Source organism: Lethenteron reissneri, chromosome 49, assembly GCF_015708825.2.
Source record: "Lethenteron reissneri isolate LAM-NWPU_2019-01 chromosome 49, ASM1570882v1, whole genome shotgun sequence".
NCBI classification, from domain to species: Eukaryota; Metazoa; Chordata; class Hyperoartia; order Petromyzontiformes; family Petromyzontidae; genus Lethenteron; species Lethenteron reissneri.
The window spans coordinates 6991276-7016040 of NC_083827.1; the positions used below are offsets into that span (position 1 = coordinate 6991276).

Here is a 24765-nt window from a genome sequence, read left to right on the forward strand (position 1 = left end):
ACACACACACAGACACCCACACAGACACACACAGACACCCACACAGACACATACAGACACCCACACACACACAGAGACACACACAGACACACACACACCCACACAGACACACACAGACCATAAACCTCGGCTCGGCACGTCCGAGACCTCCACGGACGCTCTGACCTACGATGGGAATGGCGCGCATTCAGAGCGCCATGGGTCGTATCTGAGCGTGTCTCCGCGTGTCTCTACGTGTGTCTCCGTGTGTGTCTCCACGTGTGTCTCTGCCTGTCCCCGTGTGTTTCCGCGTGTCTCCGCGTGTCCCCGTGTGTCTCCGTGTGTCTCTGTGTGGCTCCGTGTGTCTCCGCCTGTGTCTCCGTGTGTCTCCGTGTGTGTGTGACCGCGTGTCCCCGTGTGTCTCCACGTGTGTCTCCGTGTGTGTGTGACCGCGTGTCCCCGTGTGTCTCCACGTGTGTCTCCGCCTGTCCCCGTGTGTCCCCGGGTGTCTTTCCGCGTGTCTCCACGTGTGTCTCCGTGTGTCTCCGTGTGTGTCTCCGCCTGTCCCCGTGTGTCTCCACGTGTGTCTTCACGCGTGTCTCCGTGTGTGTCTCCGCCTGTCCCCGTGTGTCTCCACGTGTGTCTCCGCGTGTGTCTCCGCACGTGTCTCCGCGTGGCTACGTGGCCAGTGGCTCTACCGCCCAGTTGTGGTTGGGTGCGTGTGCTCTGTGCCGCAGTCTCGTAAGGGATCGGGAGCCAAGTTAGACTCCTGGTCAAGATCAGGGTGCCGTGGTGGCGAGATGTTAACATCCTCGCCTGGTATACAGGAGGTCGTGGGTTCGATCCCGACCATGGCGCCTGCTGCATATTTGGAATTTGAATGTCTTTCTCTCTCTCTCTCTCCACGTGGTCGCGTTTATCCCTCAACATTTAGAATCAACATCACGCGTTTAGAGTCTGTTTGGTTGCTATAAATGGGCACTTTGTTGAGCTAGCGTTCGTGACAGTCATGTAGCTTCTGAAAAAGAGCAATATGTAGCTCAATGGGCCGTATCTGGAATTATTTTCAGAAGTTAAATAGTGAGATATTCATCACAGATGTCCATGGATTATGACAGCGACTGCCGACCTAAATTAAACAAAAATGTTTGGTGATCACCGAATCAGGGAAGAGACTGGTAACGAAATGGGAGCCAACGGCCCTGAGAACAACGGCGTGCAGGCGGGCAGGAACGTTCCTGTGCTGAGATGGAGCGATGAAAATGAGTTGATGGATTGATGATGGGTCGTTGGAAATCGGCGAGAATTTGCAGGATAAACCGGGTCTCGTGACCATCCTATAGATAGACCACGTCTCACTGTGTGAATTATGATGATGATAATGACGCTGGTGATTAGGTAATTCATGGCTCCTCTATCTGGGGAATAAATGCAACCCGCCAATTAAGAGACATGTTTGTCCGTTCTTGATTTATATATCTGTTAATAATACTACTTAAAAAAATAATAATCCATTTATTGCTACTACTATGACGACGAGTCTTGCGTTATTTTCGGAACTCGCGGATGCGGCTGCATTATTAACGCGGCTGCATTATTGATGCGAACACAGTCGAGATCATTGCAAAGTTTAGACGTCAGCCTCGCGGCGCTGCTGACTCGAGGGTTGTCTGTCTGTCTGTCGGCCTCGCTCGCTCGCTCGTTCGCTCGTACACGCACCGCCACACACAAAGACAAAGATCCCCCAGGTAGCGTTTAACAGACCGTAGGAGGCACGCGCCGTTCGTGAGCAGCGCCTGTGAAGGTTGGCACGGCACACGAGGGGGGTGGGTGGGTGGCCAGCACCACGCCCGGCCACCTTTGTCTCCCCAGTGGCGATGTTTTACACATTGTGTCACGTGCCTCTTTTAATGCTGAGTCGACCGAGGGGGGAATCCCAGGACCGGTTCGGATAATAATAATAATAATAATAATTCTCACTGATGGTGCCGGCCGTGTGCAGGGATCGAACTAGGGTCTTCGGGTTTCGCTCCGGCCACAAAAGACAACAATCCACCGTGTATAGCCTTAACGAACTGTAGGGGCAAGTGCTGTTAGCGAGTGTCACCTATGAAGGCCGGCACGGCACACGAGGGGCTGGATGGCCAGAACCACGCCCGAATACATTTGTCTCCTTAGTGGCACAATGTTTACACACCGCACCAGCTACTAATTTGAGGCTGAATCGACCTAGGGGAGGCCCAGGACCGGTTCGAATATTCATCACTGGTGGCGTCGGCCGTGGGCGCGAATCGAACTCGCGTGGCCGGGTTTGGTAGCGCGGCGCGTTAACCACTACAAAGATCCCCCGTATAGCCTTAACAGACTGTAGGGGCAAGTGCTGTTAGCGAGCACCTAACCGCTACACCCCCCACCCCCCCCCCACACACACGTACACCACGGACCCTATGTACAGTGTTGCTTTGAGTGAGATGAGATCCATGGACAGCGCCTGCACGTGCGTGACAAACGTACGTTGCAATGCTGGATCCGACCAGCTCCACAATTCGCTGTCCGCGGTGCTGAGTTCATTTCAATGAAATAATACCAAAGACAAAGATCCCCCGTGTAAAAATTCACGGGATGTAGGGACAAGCGCCGTCATAGCGAGTGAGCAGCCGAATAAGGCCGACACGGCGCACGATGGGTTGGGTGGCCAGCACCACGCCCGGCCGCCTTTGTCTCCCGAGTGCTGATGGTTTACACTCCGCTTCAGCTACTCATTTGTGGCTGAGCCGACCTACGAGAGGCCCAAAGAATGTCCACTGTTATTGGTCGTGCAGAGGGAATAGCTCTCGGGGCCCCCCTGTTCGTAGCGCATTGCACAAAACCACTGCACCACAACTCCCCATTTAAATCACACACCGGCACACACACACACACAGGCACACATGAACGCACACACAAACACACACACGCGCACGCGCGCGGCGTTAATATTTAAATTCTGCGGCATTTCAAACTCGGGGCGTTGTGTGTATGGGGTGGGGGTAAGTTTGGAGACACGGACCATGAATACGCCCCACCCCTAACCTCTCTACCCCCCCCTCCTCTATGCCCCCCACCCACGCTCACTCCTCCCGCACCCCCAACACGTTCACCCCCTGCGGTGATTGCTCGTCGACTTGCCGAGCCGCGTCATCATTTTACCCTGGCCACAGCAATCAGCTGCGCTCACGTGACCTCTTCTTGCTGCCACTAGAGGCGCTACGATTCACCGGCGGGTCTTTTATTTTATTCTTCTTCACGAAGCGAGCGGTCTGCACGCACCCGTGCCCCTCTCTCCAGCAAATTCAGCCAGCCAGCCAGCCAAACTCGTGTTTTGTAATATAGTTATGATACGTAATGCCTTGGCAGTGGTACACAATGCGACATCACCACACTTACTCGAACAGTGACCGTCAATACCAACACCGTGTTCACGCGTGCGTGCGTGTGTGTGTGTCCTTAAACGTGCAATAATATAAAATAAATTAATTTTCGAACGATGGCACCTTTCTTCAGAGCACGCGACGGAGGGTCCCACAATCGGGTGCGGAATTTCCTTTTGGCGTCTATCAAATCGGTCCTCGGAAATTTATTCGAGACTCCGAATCGCGACGTTTTTTGTTTTGTTACCATCGAGTCGAAATCGGTGGAGGAAATGGGGAGTTTGAGGAGGAGGTTGGGTGCTGTTTGTTACTGGCCGCTTGACGGTTTTTTGTTGTTGTTGTCGTCCCGACTTTTATGCCTGTGTTCAGCAAAGTTGTATTCACCGTTTAAAAAAAACTAATCACAATTTATAACAATCTTTACATTTTAATTTAAACCGGTTATTGGGCGAAACTGCAGTGGTGGCAGTGGAGAGCAAGCAATGTGCTACGGAGAAGGACCATTGCCCGAAACGTTGCCTATTATATGTTTTTATATATTATATAATCTTCTTGGTTCTTTCGGTAAAGTCACGTAGAATGGAAATAATAAAATAATAAAAATAAAACATTATAAAATAATTCTCACGACGTTTCGGCCACAACGCAAGCAGCCGTCCTCAGACTCTGTGTACTCGACAGACCTGCTCTCCACCTGAGGACGGCTGCTTGCGTTGTGGCCGAAACGTCGTGAGAATTATTTTATTATGTTTTATTTTTATTATTTTATTATTTCCCTTCTACGTGACTTTACCGAAAGAATCAAAAAGATGAATCCCTGCAGTCACGAAAGCTTTAAATCGAAATATTATATAATCGTTATACGTATATATTCACCTTTAAGGCCACACTTTATATCTGTTGTTGTTATGATTTGTTATCGATATATTTATTAACGTGATAAACACACGGCGCGTTGAGTACTTCGAATGCGCTTTCTAAATGCTGCGTATTATTACAGCGATAATTTTATGAAATCACAAAAATATTTAAAGCCTCAACTTCGCCGTCTCTCCCGTTTGCACCGCTCCTTGCCCCGCTGTTCGTTGCCAGGAGCAGTTGAGATGTCGCGTGCGCGTAATAATTTGCATGCAATTTGCGTTCATTGTAAATAATTAATTCTTAAGCACATGCTTAAATGCGCGCATCAATTTAGTGTGCAATGAGGCGGCGGAGACTACATTTGGTGGCTGGTGATGGTGGTTGTGATTACCACCGCATGACCAAGCAGCTTCTGTTCGGCCGGATAGAGAGAGGGGGGGGGGGGGGGCGAGGGCTAATTGTGCACGGCACTGGGCCAGAGAAGATCATTAGCTGATGCGGTACAGGAGAATGTGGAGCTGAGTGGATGAGCCGATGGCTGGTACCGGTGGTGTCGAGATCGGCCTCTGTGGAGGCGGAGGCTCGCGAGGAACGCTACTGGGCAGTTGGAGGCAGTCGTCCTCCAGCAACAGCGGAGGGTGGAGGAGCGACGCTCACAACAACGAGCAGTGGCGACCGGGGGGTTAAAACGCAGCGGGCTGGCACAGCGGGGAGCAGAGGTGGTGCGTATGCCAGTGGTCATCTCAGTCAGTAAAACCCACGGCACCTGGGTCTGTCCCGTGACCTGTAGCGAGCACGCAGCCTGGCACAGACGCTGTGGCGACGTCACTGCCACTTAGTGGCGAACGGCGGTCGTCGCTGTTGTGATTGTGGTGGTGGTGTGATGTTGATGTCCGTTCTCGACAGCTTTGAGATGGTCTGGAGATGGATGTGCAGGAAGTGGGATCGTGAATCCGTCTGTGCGGAGTTGTCTCGGATTCATAAACCTCGCGCGCGTTTGTCTGCTGGGGATTTTGCTCCGGGATTCTCGGATTTTTCCTCCACCACACGAAGCCAAACTCTCATCACTCAGGGAATGCATGGCCCACACATCCCACTGTAGCAGCACCCTCCTGGGCAATGCATCAGAATGTGCATTTATTCTGGGGGAATCAGATGAGCGATGAAGCCATTTTCTCACAGATGTCCACTCGGGGCACGGGGTAAGAACTTCCCTTCTACGTGACTTTACCGAAAGAACCAAGAAGAAGAAGAATAAAACATATAGATCGTAGTGCAAAGTACAGGGAAGGTAAACAAATCCCACAAAACACATACGAATTGAACTAAACCATCCCCATCCTACCAGGCAAAGCCCATTTCGGTCTTAAACAATTTTTTATAAGCGACCTGCCCACACATTATAGCTCCTGGGACTCAGTGAGGCTATCCTGGGGAACTAAATATGCACGTTTATAATATAACGTATTATCGTACACTCTGTCACGTGGGAATATGTATACACAAATACAGCGTTGGGGGATGGTGGATCACGCAGGGATGGGAGTACAGTATTTCAGGTTCTAGTTTTAAGGGTTATTGTGACAGGTGGTGATGATCCTGACGCTGCTGCTGATGGTGATGATGTTGCTGATGGCGATGCTGCTGCTGCTGCTACTAATGATGATGGCGAACTGCTGCTGTTGCTGTTGATTGTGGCCTTACTGTATGTATGTTGAACTTCGTTCGCACCGCACGTAGCCAACCGCGTTAATCGGAGGTGCGATGATGATTTTGCTGCTGCTGATGATGCTGCTGATGATGATATTGCTGCTGCTGATGATGATATTTTAGCTGATGATGATGATATTGAACGACTATCATTCCTGTTGTTGCTGCCTGCTGCTTCTGCTGCTGCTAGTGCCACCGCTGTTGCTGATGGTGATTCTGATGGCGACGCTGATCATTATTCTCGCTCTCGCTCCCCCCAACCGACAGTGAATTCCACGTCCGTCAAATTCAAAGCTTCCCACAAGTCCGCCTGCTCGTCAGCAGCCGCAGGTCCTCGTTCTCCTCTACCACCACCAAGATCATCATCATCATCACTACCGCCGCCTTGTCACCAGTTGCCCGTATTGGAGGACGACGTATCTGGCTACAAGAGAGATGCGTTCGCCCGGGTTCGACGTCCCGCTTCTCGGGGGAGCTGTCATTCTCCTCGTCGTCGTCGCCCTAGCCCCTCTCCAGCCAGCGACCGCAGCCTGGCAGGCGATCCAGCCAGGTCAAGGCCAGGCTCAGGGTCAAGGGCATGACTTGGGGCTGGCTCGGAGAAGCAAGCGGAGCTGGGTGTGGAATCAGTTCTTCGTGGTGGAAGAATTTAAAATGCCCGAGCCTTTCAAGATCGGCAAGGTGAGTCTGTGTGAGTGCGAGATGTTGACTACCTCACCCGGTATGCAGGAGACCGTGGGTTCTATTCCGACCCTGACGCCTGCTGTATATTTGCAGTTTGCATGTGAGTCTCTCTGCACGTGGTCGCGTGGATTTTTGCTCTGGTCCCTCTGTGTTTTTGTTCATTACTTCCTCCACATTTAGAATCAAAGTGCTTTTGACTCTGGGCGGGGTTGATAACTGGCTGGGGCGTCTTCTTGGTTCTTTCGGTAAAGTCACGTAGAAGGGAAATAATAATATAATCAAAATTAAACAATAATATAATATAATAAAATAATATAATAATGGCTGGGACGTGTCTAGCGGGCAGGGCTGAACCCACGTGTCCTGGTTGAGCCTCCAAGCAAAAAAAGCCCAAAGCTTTGCCCCTTCACGACTCCTACTTGTCGAATGTCAAGACACGTGACACAACCTCTCTCTCTCGCTCTCTCTCTGCTCCACCCCCTCCCCCCACCCCGGCCCCTCCCCTCAGCTCCACTCTGACCAGGACCCTGGGGACGGATCAGTTCTCTACCTGCTCACGGGGGAGGGAGCAGAATCCCTCTTCACTATCGACGAGCACACGGGCGACATCCGAGTGTCCCAGGCTCTGGACCGAGAACAACAGTCGCTCTACACCTTGCTTGCGCAGGTAGAGGAGGGGCGGGGGTGGGTGGGGGGGGGAGAGGTGGGGGGGGAGAGGTGGGGGGGGGAGAGGTGGGGGGGGAGAGAGGTGGGGGGGAGGTGGGGAGGGAGGGAGATGTGAGGCAAAGGGGTGGAGGGGTAAGAGAGAGAGAGAGGATATGAACAAGGAAGGAGGGAGCAATGGGTGAAGTGAAGGAGGGAGGGAATTAGTGGAGGGAGGGAGTGGAGGGAGGGAGTCAAGGTGAGGGAAGGAGGTGGGGGTAGAGGGGTGGGGGGGGAGTAGGAAACGGGGGGTGGAAGGGGAGGTGGGTGGGGGGTGGGAGAGAGGTGGGGGGAAGGTGGGGAGAGAGGGAATACGTGGAGGGAGGGAGAGAGTGGAGGGAGGGAGTCAAGGTGAGGGATGGAGGAGGAGGGGGGGGGTAGGGTGGGGGGGGAGTAGGAAACGGGGGGTGGAGGGGAGGGTGGGTGGGGGTAGTCCCGGGTGACAATCCCGAACCAATCATCCCTTCCCCAGCAGCCCCAGGGGCAGCACTTTCTCACGCGTCCTGCTGCTACACAGAGGAGCGTTCGTCACATGACAGCCAAAACCGATATTTTTAATCCTCACGTCTGGAATTTAGCCAAAACGAAGTGCAGTGCCTACATTTAATATGACAGGGGTTGTTTTCGTATGCCTGTGTGCAGTGGTTGTGATGCGATTCTATATAGTTCTCTCTGTGTGAGTCTATTTGTGTCTATGTAAATGTGTGTGAGTCTGCGGTTTCTGCTTGAGTCTACGGGTCTCTATGTTGTCTATGGGTCTCTATGTAATCTATGGATCGCTATGTGAGTCTTTGGGTATATCAGTGAATCTATGGTCCTCTATGTGAGTCTATGGTTTTCTAAGTGCCTCTATGGGTCCCTGAGTCTCTTTGTGAATCTATGGGTATCTGTGTGAGTCTATGGGTCTCTCTGTGAGTCTATGGGTCGTTGTATGAGTCTAAGAGTCTCTGTGTGAGTCTATGGATCTCTCTGTGAGTCTATGGGTCTCTGTGTGAGTCTATGACTCTCTGTTTGAGTTTATGGGTCTCTATGTGAGTCTATAGGTCTCTATGTGAGTCTATGGGCCTATGTGTGAGTCTGTGGGTCTCTATGATATTCACTGGTGACCGGGCTTAGGCCATCAACTCGCTATACTAAGAGACCCACGCGCAAACGCTGCGGTTGTGGCCGAGACCTCGAATGGAACCAAGGCTTTTCAGCGGCGTCGGATTCTTGTCTCTTTCCTCCGGGCTGCCACGCTCCCACCCACCTCCTCCTGTGAAAGACGGACATCCTCCGCCATGGTTACGACGTCCCCGCGTTGGTTGGCGTGGTTGTCTCGGAGATGCGATGTGGCAGCCTCACGAGCGATGTGGTTCACTCTAGAGTGACGTGGTTGTGACGTGGTTGTGACGTGGTTGTGACGTGGTTGTGACGTGGCTGTGACGTGGTTGTGACGTGGTTGTGACGTGGTTGTGACGTGGTTGTGACGTGGCTGTGACGTGGTTGTGACGTGGTTGTGACGTGGTGCAAGGTGGTGGACGCGGTGACCAGACAGCCCCTGGAGCCGCCCACGCAGTTCGTGGTCAAAGTTCAGGACATCAACGACAACGAGCCGCGCTTCCCCGACGAGCCGTACCACGCCAGCGTGCCTGAGATGTCTCCCATCGGTGAGTCGCCGCTCACCACCACTCACCACCACTCACCACCCACCACCCACCGTCCGTTGGCCTTTCCTCCCCCCTCACCTCCCATCAGCGCGGTTGGCTACGTGTGGTGTGAAAGAAGTTCAACATGCAATCATGCACACCGCGCACCACACTCTCGGACCAACATTCGTTTGAATTTTGTCCAACGTTGGACGAATGTCGGGCCAACGTTGCGACAACCACATTCCCAACGTTGCCCCAGCGTCGGCGTGTTCGCCTGGTTTATCCGTGCGCATGATATTGAAACGCGTCTCTGCGGCTCCGTGGAGCAGTTCAGGTCGGGGCGGAATAAACGGAGTGAGAGACGTCCGCGCGGGCTCGCGTTTTTGAGGGAGGCAAATAAATAAATAAAGAAAAAGGGACATTTTTAATTCGGCGGAGTGAAATATTTTGGGCGGAATAAATTTCGGCCGAGAGCGGCGGTGGGTGATGATGAATGCCCGGGTTCCGTGCTGGGGCTGCATTGCTGGATTCAGAGCGAGCATGGAAAATCGGAGAGATTATGCGTGATTGAGATGAGCTCAAGTGGGGAGTGTCAGTGGAGGTGATGGAGTGAGTGAGGGTTGAGGCACGTGCGGAGGATGTGGCGGCGGTGGTGGCGGCGGTGGTGGCGGTGTGGGGGAGCGGTGGCGGCAGCGGTTTGCACGCTGCGCTACGAACCCTGCGAGCCGAGTTCGACTCCTGCTCGCAGCCAACGCCGGTGACGATTATCTGAACCAGTCCTGGGCCTCTCCCGCTAGGTCGACTCAACCTCGAATGAGTACCTGTGAGGTGTGTGAACATCGCCACTAGGGAGACAAAGGCGGCCGGGGGTGGGTGGTGTTGGCGACCCCACCCCCGTTGTGTGTCGTGCCGGCCTTCATAGGTGCTCAGTCTGTTAAAGGCTATACGGGGATCTTTGTCTTGAACAGGCTGTTGGGACACGTTCTGTTAGGAAGCACCTATGAAGGCCGGCACGGCACAGGAGGGGAAGGGTGGCCAGCGACACACCCGGCCGCCTTTGTCTCCCTAATGGGTAATGTTTACTACACATCGGACTAGCTATGAATTTTGATGCTGAGTCTACCTAGGGGAGGCTCGGGATGGTTCAGATAATCGTCACGAATGTTGGCCCTTAGCGGGAATCGAACTCCAGACGCCGGGTTCGTAGCGGAGCGCGCTAACCGCTGCACTTCCGCTCCCCTCTTTTGCAATCACCACCCCCACCACCACATTTAAGGCTGATTCGACCAGTGGGAGCCTGAGGACTGTTTCAGACATTCTCCAATCAACATCGAAAACCATGAGCGGGAATCAAACTCAGGTGGCCAGGCTTCGTAGCGCAGTGCGCTAACCACTGCGCTACTGCTCCCCCCACTCTCCCCCGCCCCCCCTCCCCCAGCCTCACCCCTCCCCCCAGACAATTCACAAATCCATACCCTGCTCCGTTTATTTATTTACCGTTGCGTTCAATTAATAACATTTGTGTCGTTACGGGCCCGGAGATGATTGAGCGGAGACATTCACGGGTCCCCACTCTGGGTGTGGGCGGCGATGCTAAATTGTATAACTAAACGTTCGTCCAAAGTTCGTCCATCGTTCGTCCAACGTTGGAATAACGTTCGCCCAACGTTGGTACACTGGAAAGACAAAGGCGTCCGGGTGTGGTTCTAGCCACCCACCCGCCAATGTCGGGTGCCGAGCCGGCCTTCGTAGGTGCTCGCTAGCAGCGCTTGCCCCAACGGTCTGTTAAAGGCACTAGGGGGATATTTGTCTTTGTAACAACAGCAATGATGATAGCGACTGATTTTATTTATTCGGCAAACCCTCGCCGAGTCTCAAGACGATCGTTTCAGGAGGGTCCCTCCACATCGTCAATTCTACCAATCAGTATTTGGCTCCACGATCGTCTCTCTAAAGCAGCTCAAGCCTCCCGTAAACCACGTGGCTTGTGTGACCCCCCCCCCCCCCCACACTCTGAAACCCCTCCCCTCCCTCTCTCCGCCCACGGTGAGAACAGACGCTGTTCCACGCAGCAGCCTCTTCCTCCTCCCTCTCCGCATCTCTCCCGACCCCTTTCGCTCTTCCGCGTCTCCGTTCACTTTCCACCCTCTCCGTCTGATTCATCATCTTTCTCTCGTCTGCTCTATGCACGTTGGACTTCTTTCGCACCGCACCTTGGCCAATCCTTATACCCTTCCCCCGGTCCTCTCCATCTCTCTATGAACCACTGCTATTGATTCTGGCCAGCGCCACAGCCCGCTGATTTCGTCTCTCCACTCCTGATGTTTACACTCCACACCAGGTACTCATTTGAGGCTGAGCCGACAGAAGGAGAGGCCCAGGACAGAATGTATTTGTGTGTGTCTCTGGATCCCCGTGTCTCCTTGTCCCTATGTCCCCATGTCCTAATGTCCCAATGTCCCCATTTATCTGTATCCCCATGTCCCCGTGTCTCACACGTCCCCGTATCCCCATGTCTCCATGTCCCTATGTCCCCGTGTCTCCGTGTCCCCATGTCCCTATGTCTCCGTGTCCCCGTGTCTCCGTGTCCCCATGTCCCTATGTCTCCGTGTCCCCGTGTCTCCGTGTCCCCATGTCCCTATGTCTCCGTGTCCCCGTGTCTCCGTGTCCCCGTGTCCCCGTGTCTCACACGTCCCGTGTCCCCATGTCCCTATGTCCCCATGTCTCCGTGTCCCCGTGTCCCCGTGTCTCACACGTCCCCGTGTCCCTATGTCTCCATGTCCCTATGTCTCCGTGTCTCCGTGTCCCCATGTCTCTGTGTCCCCATGTCTCCATGTCTCCGTGTCTCCGTGTCCCCGTGTCCCCGTGTCTCACACGTCCCCGTGTCCCCATGTCCCCGTGTCTCCGTGTCCCCATGTCTCCGTGTCCCCGTGTCTCCGTGTCCCCGTGTCCCCGTGTCTCCGTGTCCCCGTGTCCCCATGTCTCCATGTCCCCATGTCTCCGTGTCTCCGTGTCCCCATGTTCCCATGTCTCACACGTCCTCCCGTGTACCCCAGGAACGTCCGTCACTCGAGTCACGGCTACGGACGCGGACGACTCTTCGTATGGGAACAGTGCGAGGGTCGTCTATCGGCTGCTAGAAGGACAGCCATACTTCTCCATCGACGCCAACACCGGTTAGACAAGCCCCCTGCTCCCCCCTCCCACCCCCGTGTCTCCCCCCGTGTCTCCACATCTCCCTTGTCTCCCATGTCCCAATCCCCTGTCTCTATAATTGAGATGATTTTGCTGCTATGAATGTCCACGCGATAAGCCACTTTGTTGAGCAATCATTTGTGGCCAGGTCGCTTCTGAAAAAGAAGCTCATAATAGCTCGGTAGGGCCTCACCTGGTTAAAAAAAAGTGTTTTTTTTTATTTGTATACTTTTTAAGTGATGTGTTTGCCTTTCCTATACTTTGCACTCCGATTGTTTGTTTAAGCGTTGTTTGTTGTTGTAACGTTCTGATCTGCCCTCGACTGGATAGCTGTACAAAAGAGCTGCATAGTTTGTCGGATTCCTCCAGTATAAATATTATTATTATGCCGAATCTCCCCCTGCTGCATCCCAATGTCCCACCTCCCATTCCTCCCCCCGTCTCTCCCCGTCTCTCTCCGTATCTCTCTGTGCGTCTCTCTGTCACCATGCGTCTCTCCCCATCTCTGCTCCAATCTCCCCGTGTGTCTCTCTCGATCTCTCTCTGTCTCTCTTTTTTCCCCCGATGTCTCTCCATCTCAGCACGTCTCCAGATCTCTCCCCATCCCCTCCCTCCACTCCGTCCCCTCTCTCCTTTCTCCCCCCTCCCTTCCATCCCTCCCATTATCCTGCCCCATCTCCTCCCGTAACCCCCTCCTCCTCCTGAACTCCCTCCCGGCTCCCCCTCCCTCTCCTCCTCTCCTTCCGTCTCATTAATCAATTACAGCTCCTCACTTAATTAACGCGTGTTTCGTCACCTCCATGGGTGGCTGATGTTAAATTATCAAACGCATCCGCACGGTATGGATCCTCGATAGGACACAGCCAGGGATGTTACCGATCCCGCTGCTGCTGCTTGATTGATAGCAATCATAAGCACGAGCACTCCTCGCAGACGGTGGCAGAGAAGGCGCGGAGCCTCGGCCGGACCCGCGCGATCAGAGCTCACAACGGGGGCAGTCGCTGAGACACTCACTCAGTCGGCTACTCAGAGAGTGGTGGCGGGGTGGGGTGGGGTATGGCCCTCCCCCCCTACCCACCCACCGCCCCCCTCCACCCACCCACCTCCCTCCCCCCACCCACCCACCTCCCCTCACCGTCTCGCTCATGCCCCCTTACCCCATACCTCGCCCCCTCCCCCACTCCACCTTCCTCCCCCTGTTCACCTATCCTTCCTCCCGTACCTCCACAAACACCACTTGCCCGCCCCCACTTCCACCCCCCATACTCACCTCCATGCTGATGATGATGCTGAAGATGATGATGACAATGAGAGTGTAACGCTGGTGACGATGGCACTGATGATGATGACGATGGCAACGATGATGATGACGATGTCACTGATGATGATGACGATGAGAGAGTAACGCTGGTGACGATGGCACTGATGATGATGACGATGGAACTGATGATGATGACGATGGCACTGATGATGATGACGTTGGCACTGATGATGATGACGATGAGAGAGTAACGCTAGTGACGATGGCACTGATGATGATGACGATGGAACTGATGATGATGACGATGGCACCGATGATGATGACGATGGCACTGATGATGATGACGTTGGCACTGATGATGATGACGATGGCACTGATGATGATGACGATGGCACTGATGATGATGACGATGGCACCGATGATGATGACGATGGCACTGATGATGATGACGATGGTACTGATAATGATTACGATGAGAGAGTAACGCTGGTGACGATGGCACTGATGATGATGACGATGGCACTGATGATGATGACGATGGCACTGATGATGATGACGATGGCACCGATGATGATGACGATGGCAATGATGATGATGACGATGAGAGAGTAACGCTGGTGACGATGGCACTGATGATGATGACGATGGAACTGATGATGATGACGATGGCACCGATGATGATGACGATGGCACCGATGATGATGACGATGGCACTGATGATGATGACGATGGCACTGATAATGATTACGATGAGAGAGTAACGCTGGTGACGATGGCACTGATGATGATGACGATGGCACTGATGATGATGATGATGGCACTGATGATGATGACGATGGCACCGATGATGATGACGATGGCAATGATGATGATGACGATGAGAGAGTAACGCTGGTGACGATGGCACTGATGATGATGACGATGGCACCGATGATGATGACGATGGCACTGCTGATGATGACGATGGCACTGATGATGATGACGATGACACCGATGATGATGACGATGGCACTGATGATGATGACGATGGCACTGATGATGATGACGATGGTACTGATAATGATTACGATGAGAGAGTAACGCTGGTGACGATGGCACTGATGATGATGACGATGGCACTGATGATGATGACGATGGCACTGATGATGATGACGATGGCACCGATGATGATGACGATGGCAATGATGATGATGACGATGAGAGAGTAACGCTGGTGACGATGGCACTGATGATGATGACGATGGCACCACTGCTCACGATGCCGACGATGCTTCCGCCTCTGCTGCCGCAGGAGAGATCCGCACGGCACACTCCAACTTGGACCGGGAGGCGCGCAGCTTGTTCCGCGTGGTGATCGAGGGCAAGGACATGGCGGGCCAGAAGGGTGGCCTCACGGGGACCGCCACCGTCACCATCACCCTGGAGGACGTCAACGACAACGCGCCTCTCTTCCCACAGGGTGACGAGAGGCGGGGGAAGGGGGGGGTGGGGGCTGGGGGCTGTGGGTGGGAGATGCGGGGGAGATGCGAGGGAAATACGGAGGGGGGTATAGGGGGGGTATGGAGGGGATATGGAGGAGATTCGGGGGAGCTATGGGGAAACGGAGCGGGTGGGGAAGACGCGGGAGAGGCGTGGGGGAGATACGGGGGGAGATACGGGGGGAGATATGGGGGGAGATACGGGGGAGATACGGGGGGAGATATGGGGGGAGATACGGGGGGAGATACGGGGGGGAGATAGGGGGGAGATACGGGGGGAGATACGGGGGGAGATATGGGGGGAGATACGGGGGGAGATACGGGGGGGAGATAGGGGGGAGATAGGGGGGGAGATACGGGGGGAGATAATGGGGGGAGATACAGGGGGAGATACGGGGGGAGATACGGGGGAGATACGGGGGGAGATAATGGGGGGATATACGGGGGAGATACGGGGGGAGATACGGGGGGGAGATAGGGGCGAGTTGCGGTGGCGATATAGTTGAGACGCGGGGGAGACGCGGGGGAGGCACGGGGCGGGGGGAGGAGGACGTGGTGAGAAAATATGATTAGCTGAACACCCCAGACGATCCCTAATAAATAAATATACAAATGTTATATTTGTTTACCCACCCCCCCCCCCCCCGATCGCCATTCCCACGTGTGCTCTCCTTATTTGCCGGTATCAAAGGGCAAACTTTTAAAATACAAGAATCATTGACCACAGCGACTGTGCGGCTATGATGGGCGTTTCTGCCAATATTTGGAATCTGAATTCTCGCGCTATTGACCCGAAACCTGGGCCGGCAATGACCCACAGCAGCAGCTCAAATAACGCACCAGAGGAGTGGGTGGGGGGCCGAGGGGGGGTGGAGGGGGGAGAGAGGAGGGGGGGCCGAGGGGGGGGGAGAGAGCTTGTGTACGTGTGTCTGTGGAGGAAGAGCACTTCATAGGTGCTCGCTGACAGCACTTGCCCCGACAGTCCGTGAAGGCTGTGCGGGGGATCGTTGTCTTTGTGGAGGGAGCGAAGGATGCATGAAGGGAGGGATGCAAGGAGGAAGGGTGGTGGATGGAGAGAGTGGTGCAGAGAGGGAGGGAGGGATGGATGCAGGGAGGGAGTTGTGTGTATGCAACGTAGAAACACAGAGATTGTGTTCGTGAATGAAGGGAGGGAGGGAGGGGGGAATCATTTAAAAGAGCGAGGAAGGGAGTGAGGGTTTAAAGGGCAGGCAGGGATGGATGACGACGGGGAGAGGAGGGAGGGAGTGAGTGGGGTGGGGGAGGGATTGGTGTGGTGTGCGATGAGAGACCGGGAGCGAGGGAGGCGGGGAGACGGAGGAGAGAAGTGAGCGAGAGGCGAGGGAGATTGGAGAGAGAGGCGGAGGAAAGAGAGAGAGAGGAGAGATGGAGGAGTCAGAGGCGAGGGAGTTGGAGGAGAACGAGAGAGCGAGAGAGGGGGGGGGGGAGATGAGGGAGCTCGAGATGCACGGAGGAGGGAGAGGGGGTAGGGAGATGGAGGGGAGGGGAGGGGCCGATGCTGGAGGGAGATGTCGTAGTGGTGGGGAGTGGAGGGACACGCGTTCCCGCTACGGGTGCGGCGTTGCTTGATATTTTACTCGCAGCGTTTACCAATTACTCGTCGGAGGAGGGAGAGGCGGGGGGGAGGAGGAGGGTGTAGAGGAGGAGGATGGAGGACGAGCGAGGTTGTGATGGCAGCGATGTTGATGATGATGGTGCTGTCGGCAGCGTGAGATGTACGTTCGCAGAGCCATCCCCTTAAGGGTGCGGTGAGTCGGGGTGACCGCCCGGGGCCCCGCGCTTTGATGGGCGGGGAGGGGGGTAGGTGTTGCAGGGGGTAAACACGTCACCGCCACGGTATCATCAGATGTAATACTTTTCCTGTTTCGTCTGCCGGCGCTGGGGGAAGGAGGGGGGGGGAGGGGTGGAGGGGGTGGGGGCCACACTGTGGAAGTTCCCCCCAGGCACCCCCCACACCGCCCACTCGTCTATGGACGCCTCTGGCAATGAGATGAGCAACCGTTGACGCTGCGAGGGGGGCCCACGTGGGCCTGAGAGGTTTGAGCTTTCGAGCGGCAGAGACGCACGAAAACGCCCACGCGTCACCCTTAGGCGTCGTCACTCCACCGCTGGTTGACGTCGAGCCCGCTGGATTTGCGGGGGGCGAGGGGAGGGGTTTTCGTTATTGTCCATACTTCACCACGATGGTCGGCGTGGAGGGAGAAGGGAGGTGGGTTTTTGCGCAACGACTTTGGAGCGCCGCGCTAACGGTCAAGGAGGGGCGCTGTTTTATTTCTCCGCACGGAGAAATACCCCGTGTTCTTGTACAAGGGAAATTGAGTTTTCAGGTCCATACGGCGTACAGCGGTTTCAATACCGACAAACGCATTTTTGTTTATTAGTTTGTGTTTCAACCTTGTGATGGGACTTTGTAGGATGAACGTTGAAGTGTATAAAGGGCACCCGGGGACCAATGAGGTCTGATTTGGTCTGTAATAAGGTAAGATAAGGGCTTGGCAGGTTTGCTTTTACTCAGACTCGTCGCTGTTTTCAAGAGGGTCCTGTTTCGGGATATTGGAGTCAAATGATTCGTTTCAAAGTCTACCCCTTAACAGCGAGCCCGGAAACCCGAAACCCATCAACCATAACCCTAGACCCAGCACTAACTGTGCTCACAATCTCCGGTCCGTGTGGCCTGTCTGTGTGTGAGTTGGTGTGTGTGGGTTGTATGTGTGTGTAGTGGTGGTGGGTGTGTGGGTTGTGTGGGTGTGGGTTGTGTGTGTGTGGGTTGTGTGTGTGGGTTGTGTGTGTGTGTGGGTTGTGTATGTGTGGGTTGTGTGTGTGTGGGTTGTGTGTGTGTGGGCTGTGTGTTGGTTGTGTATGTGGGGTTGTGTGTGTGTGTGGGTTGTGTGTGTGTGGGTTGTGTGTGTTTGGGTTGAGTGTTGGTTGTGTGTGTGTGGGTTGTGTGTGTGGGTTGATGTGTGTGTTGGTGTGTGGCTTGTTCTGTGGGATGTGTGTGTGGGTTGTGTGTGTGAGTTGGCGTGTGTGTGGGTTGTGTGTGGGTTGCGTGTGTGTGGGTTGTGTATGGGTTGTGTGTGTGTGGGTTGTGTGTGTGGGTAGTGTATGTGTGTGTGGGTTGTGTGGGGTTGTGTGTGGGTAGTGTGTGGGTTGGTATGTGGCTTGTTCTGTGGGTTGTGTGTGTGGGTGGCGTGTGTGTGGGTTGTGTGTGTGGGTTGTGTGTGTGGGTTGTGCGTGTGGGGTAGTGTGTGGGTTGTGTATGTGCGTTGTGTGTGTGGGTTGTGTGTGTGGGTTGTGTGTGTGGGTTATGTGTGTGGGTTGTGTATGTGCGTTGTGTTGTGGGTTGTGTGTGTGGGTTGTGTGTGTGGGTTATGTATGTGGGTGTATATGTGCGTGCTACATTTGTTCAATCTCAGAGCCGCTTCGCACTCCGTGGGTTAACACTCTGCGTGGTGATTTTCGCTCACAACTCATTCGGGACACGCGCTATACCTGATATCTCGCTCACCACTATCACCACCTCCACCATCACCACCATCACCGCCTCAACCATCACCTCCCCCATCACCACCTCTGCCATCACCGCCACAATCGCTATCACAACTGCCACAATCACCACCACCGTCATGATCATAGCCATCGGCATCATTATCGACTATCACCCACCACTTCCCTATCCCGCACACCACCACCAATGCCATTACCACCACCACTATTTCTACCATCTCATCTCCACTACCCATCACCCTCCGCCATATCCCCACCACACCACCATCACCGCCATCTCCGCTATTCAACATAACCACCACCACCACATACACCAAGATCGCAACCCTCTTTCATCCACGCACCACCACCATCACCTCCCCTATCATCCCCACCACCCACCACCACCGAATTCCTCCCCAAAAAAAGCCACGCGGACGGGTGATTCAATGCGCCGGTCTGGTCTCTAGGCAACACGAGAGAAGAGGAGGAGAGGCAGCGAGTGAGCGGGAGGGAGGGAGGGAGGTGATGACAAACAGAGATTTATTTGTGCGACTTGTGATGAGGTGTGCGCGTGTGTGCGGCATCAGTAATGGGGGGGGGGGAGGGGAACTCCTATCGGGAGGGAGGCCCCTGACTATGGTGATGAAGATGGTAGTGGTGGTGGTAATGATGATGACGTTGCTCCGACATCGAATCGCCTTGTTGGGTGAGCGTGCGTGCATGCGTGACGGAGTGGGGAGCCGTAGTGGTAACGGTTAGCACGCCACTTTGACAGAACCCGCGTTCCGAGTTCGATTCCCGCTCAAGGACAAACATCGGTGGTAGATTTCTGATCCCGGTCCTGGGCCTCCCCTAGGACGACTCAGCCTACGATGGGTACTTGGTGCGGTGTGTAAAACATCGCCACTCTGGGTAAACAAAAGCGGTCAGGCGTGGTTCTGGCCCACCAACCCCCCTCGTGTGTCATAGGTGCTCGCTAACAGCACTTGCCCCAACAGTCTGTCAAGGCTAGACGTAGGGGGGGGATCTTTGCCTTGTGTGTGCGTGCGAGTTTTGTGTTGCGTGCGTGAGCGTTTGCGATTGGAGTGCGAGCGGTGATGCGCGGCGCTCGAGATTCCAGCGATGAGTCCTCATTCGCAAGAGTGACCTGGGTCCTGTGTTGTGTGCATGCTTGCACGTGAGTAAGTGGGGAGCGGGAGTGTAGTGGTTAGCGCACTGCACCGCGAAGTCTGGCGACCCGAGTTCGATTACCCGCACACGGCCACCAACACACGTGACGAATATCTGAACCGGTTCTTAGGTTTGTTCGGTAAAGTCACGTAGGTAAAAATTGAAATTCATAAAATAAAATAAATAAAAAAAAATAAAAATCACAACGTTTCGGAGGCAACACAAGCTTCCGTCATCTGTGTTGCCTCCGAAACGTCGTGATTTTTATTTCTTTTTATTTTTTTTACTTTTATTAATTTAAAATTTTTACCTACGTGACTTTACCGAAAAAACATAAGCATATGAATCCTTGCAGTCACGACAGCTTCAAATCTAGAATCTGAACCGGTGTTGGGCACCCCCCTAGATCGACTCGGCCTAAGCAAGTACAGTACCCGGTGCAACAATATGAACATCGTCACTTACGACCAAAGGCAAGGTGGCCGGGCGCGTTTCTGCCCACCGACCTACCCCCCCACACCTCGCGCACCATTCCGGCCTTCATCAGCGCTGCTAGCTGCCAGGACTTGCCCCTGACAGTCTGTTCAAAGGCTACGCGGGTGATCTTTGCCTTTGCGCGTCAGTGTTTTCGCCGCGTGCGTCCGGGTGCACGCATGCATCACCAGGGTCGGCCATTTCCACCCACCCTGCCCTAATTGCGCGCTAATTACCGGGTAATTAGAAGCAGGGAGGGCGAAGGGGTGGGGGTGTCTAACACATTTTGTGGGTCGCAGAGATGCTCATGCGCTTTGCCGGGGGGCGGGGTCTTCTAGATGTAGATGCCTCCAATCCCCATCCCCTCCCTCTCACATTCTCCTCCCCAGAGAGAGCAGCAGTAGTAGCATCATCAGCAGCACCCACGCTGCTGTATTCTGAGGATAGACTCACGGGCCGGATATGCTTGCAGGCGATTATTGGTTGAATCACAGACGCAGCACAGTGGCTAAGTATTTGCCATGGTAACGAGCGCTCACAGATCTTTATGAGGAGTGAGTGGAGGTGTCTGTAGCTCACAGATCTCTGTGAGAGTTAGTGGAGGTCTCTGTAGCTCACAGGTCTCTATGAGAGTGAGGGAGGTCCTCCACAGGTCTATGAGAGTGAGTGGAGGTCTCTGTAGCTCACAGGTCTCTATGAGAGTGAGTGGAGGTCTCTGTAGCTCACAGGTCTCTGTGAGAGTGAGTGGAGGTTCTGTAGCTCACAGGTCTATATGAGAGTGAGTGGAGGTCTTTGTAGCTCACAGGTCTCTATGAGAGTGAGTGGAGGTTTCTGTAGCTCACAGGTCCTATGAGTGGTGGAGGTCTCTGTAGCTCACAGGTCTCTATGAGAGTGAGTGGGGTCTCTGTAGCTCACAGGTGTCTATGAGAGTGAGTGGAGGTCTCTGTAGCTCACAGGTCTATATGAAAGTGAGTGGAGGTTTCTGTAGCTCACAAGTCTCTATGAGAGTGAGTGGAGGTCTCTGTAGCTCACAGGTCTCTATGAGAGTGAGTGGAGGTTTCTGTAGCTCACAGGTCTCTATGAGAGTAGTGGAGGTCTCTGTAGCTCACAGGTCTCTATGAGAGTGAGTGGAGGTCTCTGTAGCTCACAGGTCTCTATGAGAGTGAGTGAAGGTCTCTGTAGTTCACAGGTCTCTGTGAGAGTGAGTGGAGGTCTCTGTAGCTCACAGGCCTCTATGAGAGTGAGTGGAGGTCTCTGTAGCTCACAGGTCTCTGAGAGTGAGTGAAGGTCTCTGTAGTTCACAGATCTCTATGAGAGTGAGTGGAGGTCTCTGTAGCTCACAGATCTCTATGAGAGTGAGTGGAGGTCTTTGTAGCTCACAGGTCTCTAGATGAGTGAGTGGAGCTCGCTTGTACTATCACCTGAAGCAAGGCCGTAATTATAATATATTTTGGAGGGGACACATCCCTTCCGATATTCAAATATGCTCAAAATGTCTCGCCCCCAATATTGCTATAAAATAGATTTATGTTTATATGATTGTGGTTATGGTTGTACTTTATTAATCACAAATCTCTGCCATTACATACAATGAACAAGAAAAGGTAAAATAGAAAAAATGGAGCAATGTAATACAATAACACTATTAGACATTATTGTAAAAAAAAAATTAATCCTATGTGTTAGTGATTTTTTTATATGTTAGGCAAGAAATGAGTTTTCAAATTTAGATTTTTTTCTGCGGGGTCGACCCCCAGACCCCCTGGAAGATTTGGTCCCCCCCCAATGTTGACTCCATGGCTACGCCTTGACCTGAAGTCATTGTGCGACTGCCTTTTACCTATCACGGAAAAAACCTACCGCTCGGGTGCAGGTGAACGAGTGAGCAATGCCTCTCTGTTTCTCTCTCGCACTCTCTCTTTCTCTCTCTCTTTCTTTCTTACTCTCTCTTTCTCTCTCTCGTTCTGCGCTCCCCCAAAACCCCCCTCCTTTGTTAACCGGTGCGCGGTCTTGCCGTCAGATTTATGAGTTGGCGGGGAATCGTATGATGAATAGGAAATCAAATAATTATAAGCTCGCTCTCTCTCTCTGTGCGTGTCTCTCGCCGATGATGGATCGGACTAATCTTTCTGCGTCCACGCTGCTCGATATATCGGCGCCCGGATCGCAAAGGGCACGCACAGCCTCGGCAGCTGTAACACAGGGGAGAGGAGAGGGGAGAGATGCGGGAGGTGGGAGAGGTTGGCGAGAAATGGGATAGGGGAGAGAGACTGATGGGAGAGGTGGGATAAATGGGCGATAGCAGAAGCAGATATATTTGGGAGATAGGAGAGGAGAGGGGGGGGTGATAAGAGGAGAGAGGAGATATGGAAGAGGTGGAAGCGACAATGGGAGAGACGAGAGGAATTTGGATGTATGAGGGATGTGAGAGTTGGCATAGGGGACATATGGGAAAGATTGCAGAGATGGGAGTGAGGAGGAATGATAGGAGAGAGGATGAGAGTGGAGAGATGCGAGCGGAGATATAAGAGAGTGGAGGATTTGAGAATCGAGGAAAAAGGAGGTGTTGGAAAGAGGGAAGATCTTGGAGAGAGGCGAGGAGGAGAAGAGTTATGGGAGGAGTTAGGGTGGAGGAGGCGAGAAATCGGTTCGGTACGAGGAGCGGACGACTCATCGCGGGAGTGGCGGGTGATGGGTGACCCCTCACGGGCCGTGTGTGATCCACCACCAGCATCCACCGCCGCCCATCGCACGGCGAACTCGCAACCTCGGGGAGACAAAGGTGGCCGACGCGCCTTAGTCGCACCACTCTGGTGGCGATGGTGGTGATGGTGGTGATGGTGGTGATGGTGGTGGTGGTGATGGTGATGGTGGTGATGGTGGTGGCGATGGCGGTGACGTGGCGATGGTGGTGATGGTGGTGGTGGTGATGGTGATGGTGGTGATGGTGGTGATGGTGGTGATGGTGGTGATGGTGATGGTGGTGATGGTAGTGATGGTGGTGATGGTGATGGTGGTGATGGTGGTGATGGTGGTGATGGTGATAGTGGTGATGGTGGGATGGTGGTGGTGATGGTGGTGATGGTGGTGGTGGTGATGGTGGTGATGGTGGTGGTGGTGATGGTGGCGATGGGATGGTGATGGTGATGGTGGTGATGGTGGTGATGGTGGTGGTGGTGATGGTGGTGATGGTGGTGGTGGATGGTGGCGATGGTGATGGCGGTGATGGTGGTGGTGGTGGTGATGGTGGTGATGGTGGTGATGGTGGTGGCGGTGATGGTGGCGATGGTGATGGTGGTGATGGTGGTGATGGTGGTGGGTGATGGTGGTGATGGTGATGGTGGTGATGGTGGTGGTGGTGATGGTGGTGGTGGTGATGGTGGTGATGGTGGTGATGGTGGCGATGGTGGTGATGGTGGTGATGGTGGTGTGTGATGGTGATGGTGGTGATGGTGGTGATGGTGGTGATGGTGGTGATGGTAGCGATGGTGATGGTGATGGTGGTGATGGCGGCGATGGTGGCAATGGTGATGGTGGTGGTGGAGATGGCGATGGTGGTGACAGTCGCGGTGGTGGTAGCGGTGGCGATGGTGGTGATGGTGGTGGTGGTGATGGTGGTGATGGTGGCGATGGTGATGGTGGTGATGGTGGTGGTGGTGGTGGTGATGGTGTGGTGATGGTGGTGATGGTGATGGTGGTGATGGTGGTGGTGATGGTGGTGATGGTGGTGATGGTGGTGTGGTGACGGTGGCGATGGTGGTGACGGTGATGGTGGTGATGGTGATGGTGGTGATGGTGGTGATGGTGGTGATGATGGTGGTGATGGTGGTGATGGTGGTGATGATGGTGATGGTGGTGATGGTGGTGATGGTGATGGTGGTGATGGTGGTGATGGTGACGGTGGCGATGGTGGTGACGGTGATGGTGATGGTGGTGATGATGGTGATGGTGGTGATGGTGGTGATGGTGATGGTGGTGATGGTGGCGATGATGGCGATGGTGGCGATGGTGGCGATGGTGGCGATGGTGGTGATGGTGATGGTGGTGATGGTGGTGATGGTGGTGATGGTGATGATGGTGATGGTGGTGATGGTGGTGGTGGTGATGGTGGTGATGGTGGTGATGGTGATGGTGATGGTGTGATGGTGGTGATGGTGATGGTGGTGATGGTGGCGATGGTGGCGATGGTGGCGATGGTGGCGATGGTGATGGTGGTGATGGTGGTGGTGGATGGTGGTGATGGTGGTGGTGATGGATGGTGGTGATGGTGGTGATGGTGGTGATGTGGTGGTGATGGTGATGGTGGTGATGGTGGTGATGGTGATGGTGGTGATGGTGGCGATGATGGCGATGGTGGCGATGGTGGCGATGGTGGCGATGGTGGTGATGGTGGTGATGGTGATGGTGGTGATGGTGGTGATGGTGGTGATGGCAATGGTGGCGATGGTGGCGATGGTGGTGATGGTGATGGTGGTGATGGTGGTGATGGTGATGGTGGTGATGGTGGTGATGGCGATGGTGGCGATGGTGGTGATGGTGGTGATGGTGGTGATGGTGGTGATGGTGGTGATGGTGGTGATGGTGATGGTGGTGATGGTGGTGATGGCGATGGTGGCGATGGTGGCGATGGTGGCGATGGTGATGGTGGTGATGGTGGTGATGGTGGTGATGGTGATGGTGGTGATGGT

The 24765-nt window shown here is 54.1% G+C and overlaps 1 protein-coding gene across 1 annotated transcript in view; it reads left to right on the forward strand.

The window, feature by feature from the left end:
- The window catches only part of LOC133354864 (cadherin-7-like), a 72179-nt gene that overhangs the window by 25486 nt on the left and 21928 nt on the right, over nt 1-24765 (forward strand). Inside the window, exons 2-6 of the mRNA XM_061572015.1 lie at nt 6228-6638; nt 7150-7308; nt 8857-8992; nt 12031-12150; nt 14722-14889. Coding sequence (XP_061427999.1) covers nt 6396-6638; nt 7150-7308; nt 8857-8992; nt 12031-12150; nt 14722-14889 — 826 coding nt within the window. The 5' untranslated portion in view covers nt 6228-6395. The remainder of the gene's footprint in view (nt 1-6227; nt 6639-7149; nt 7309-8856; nt 8993-12030; nt 12151-14721; nt 14890-24765) is intronic.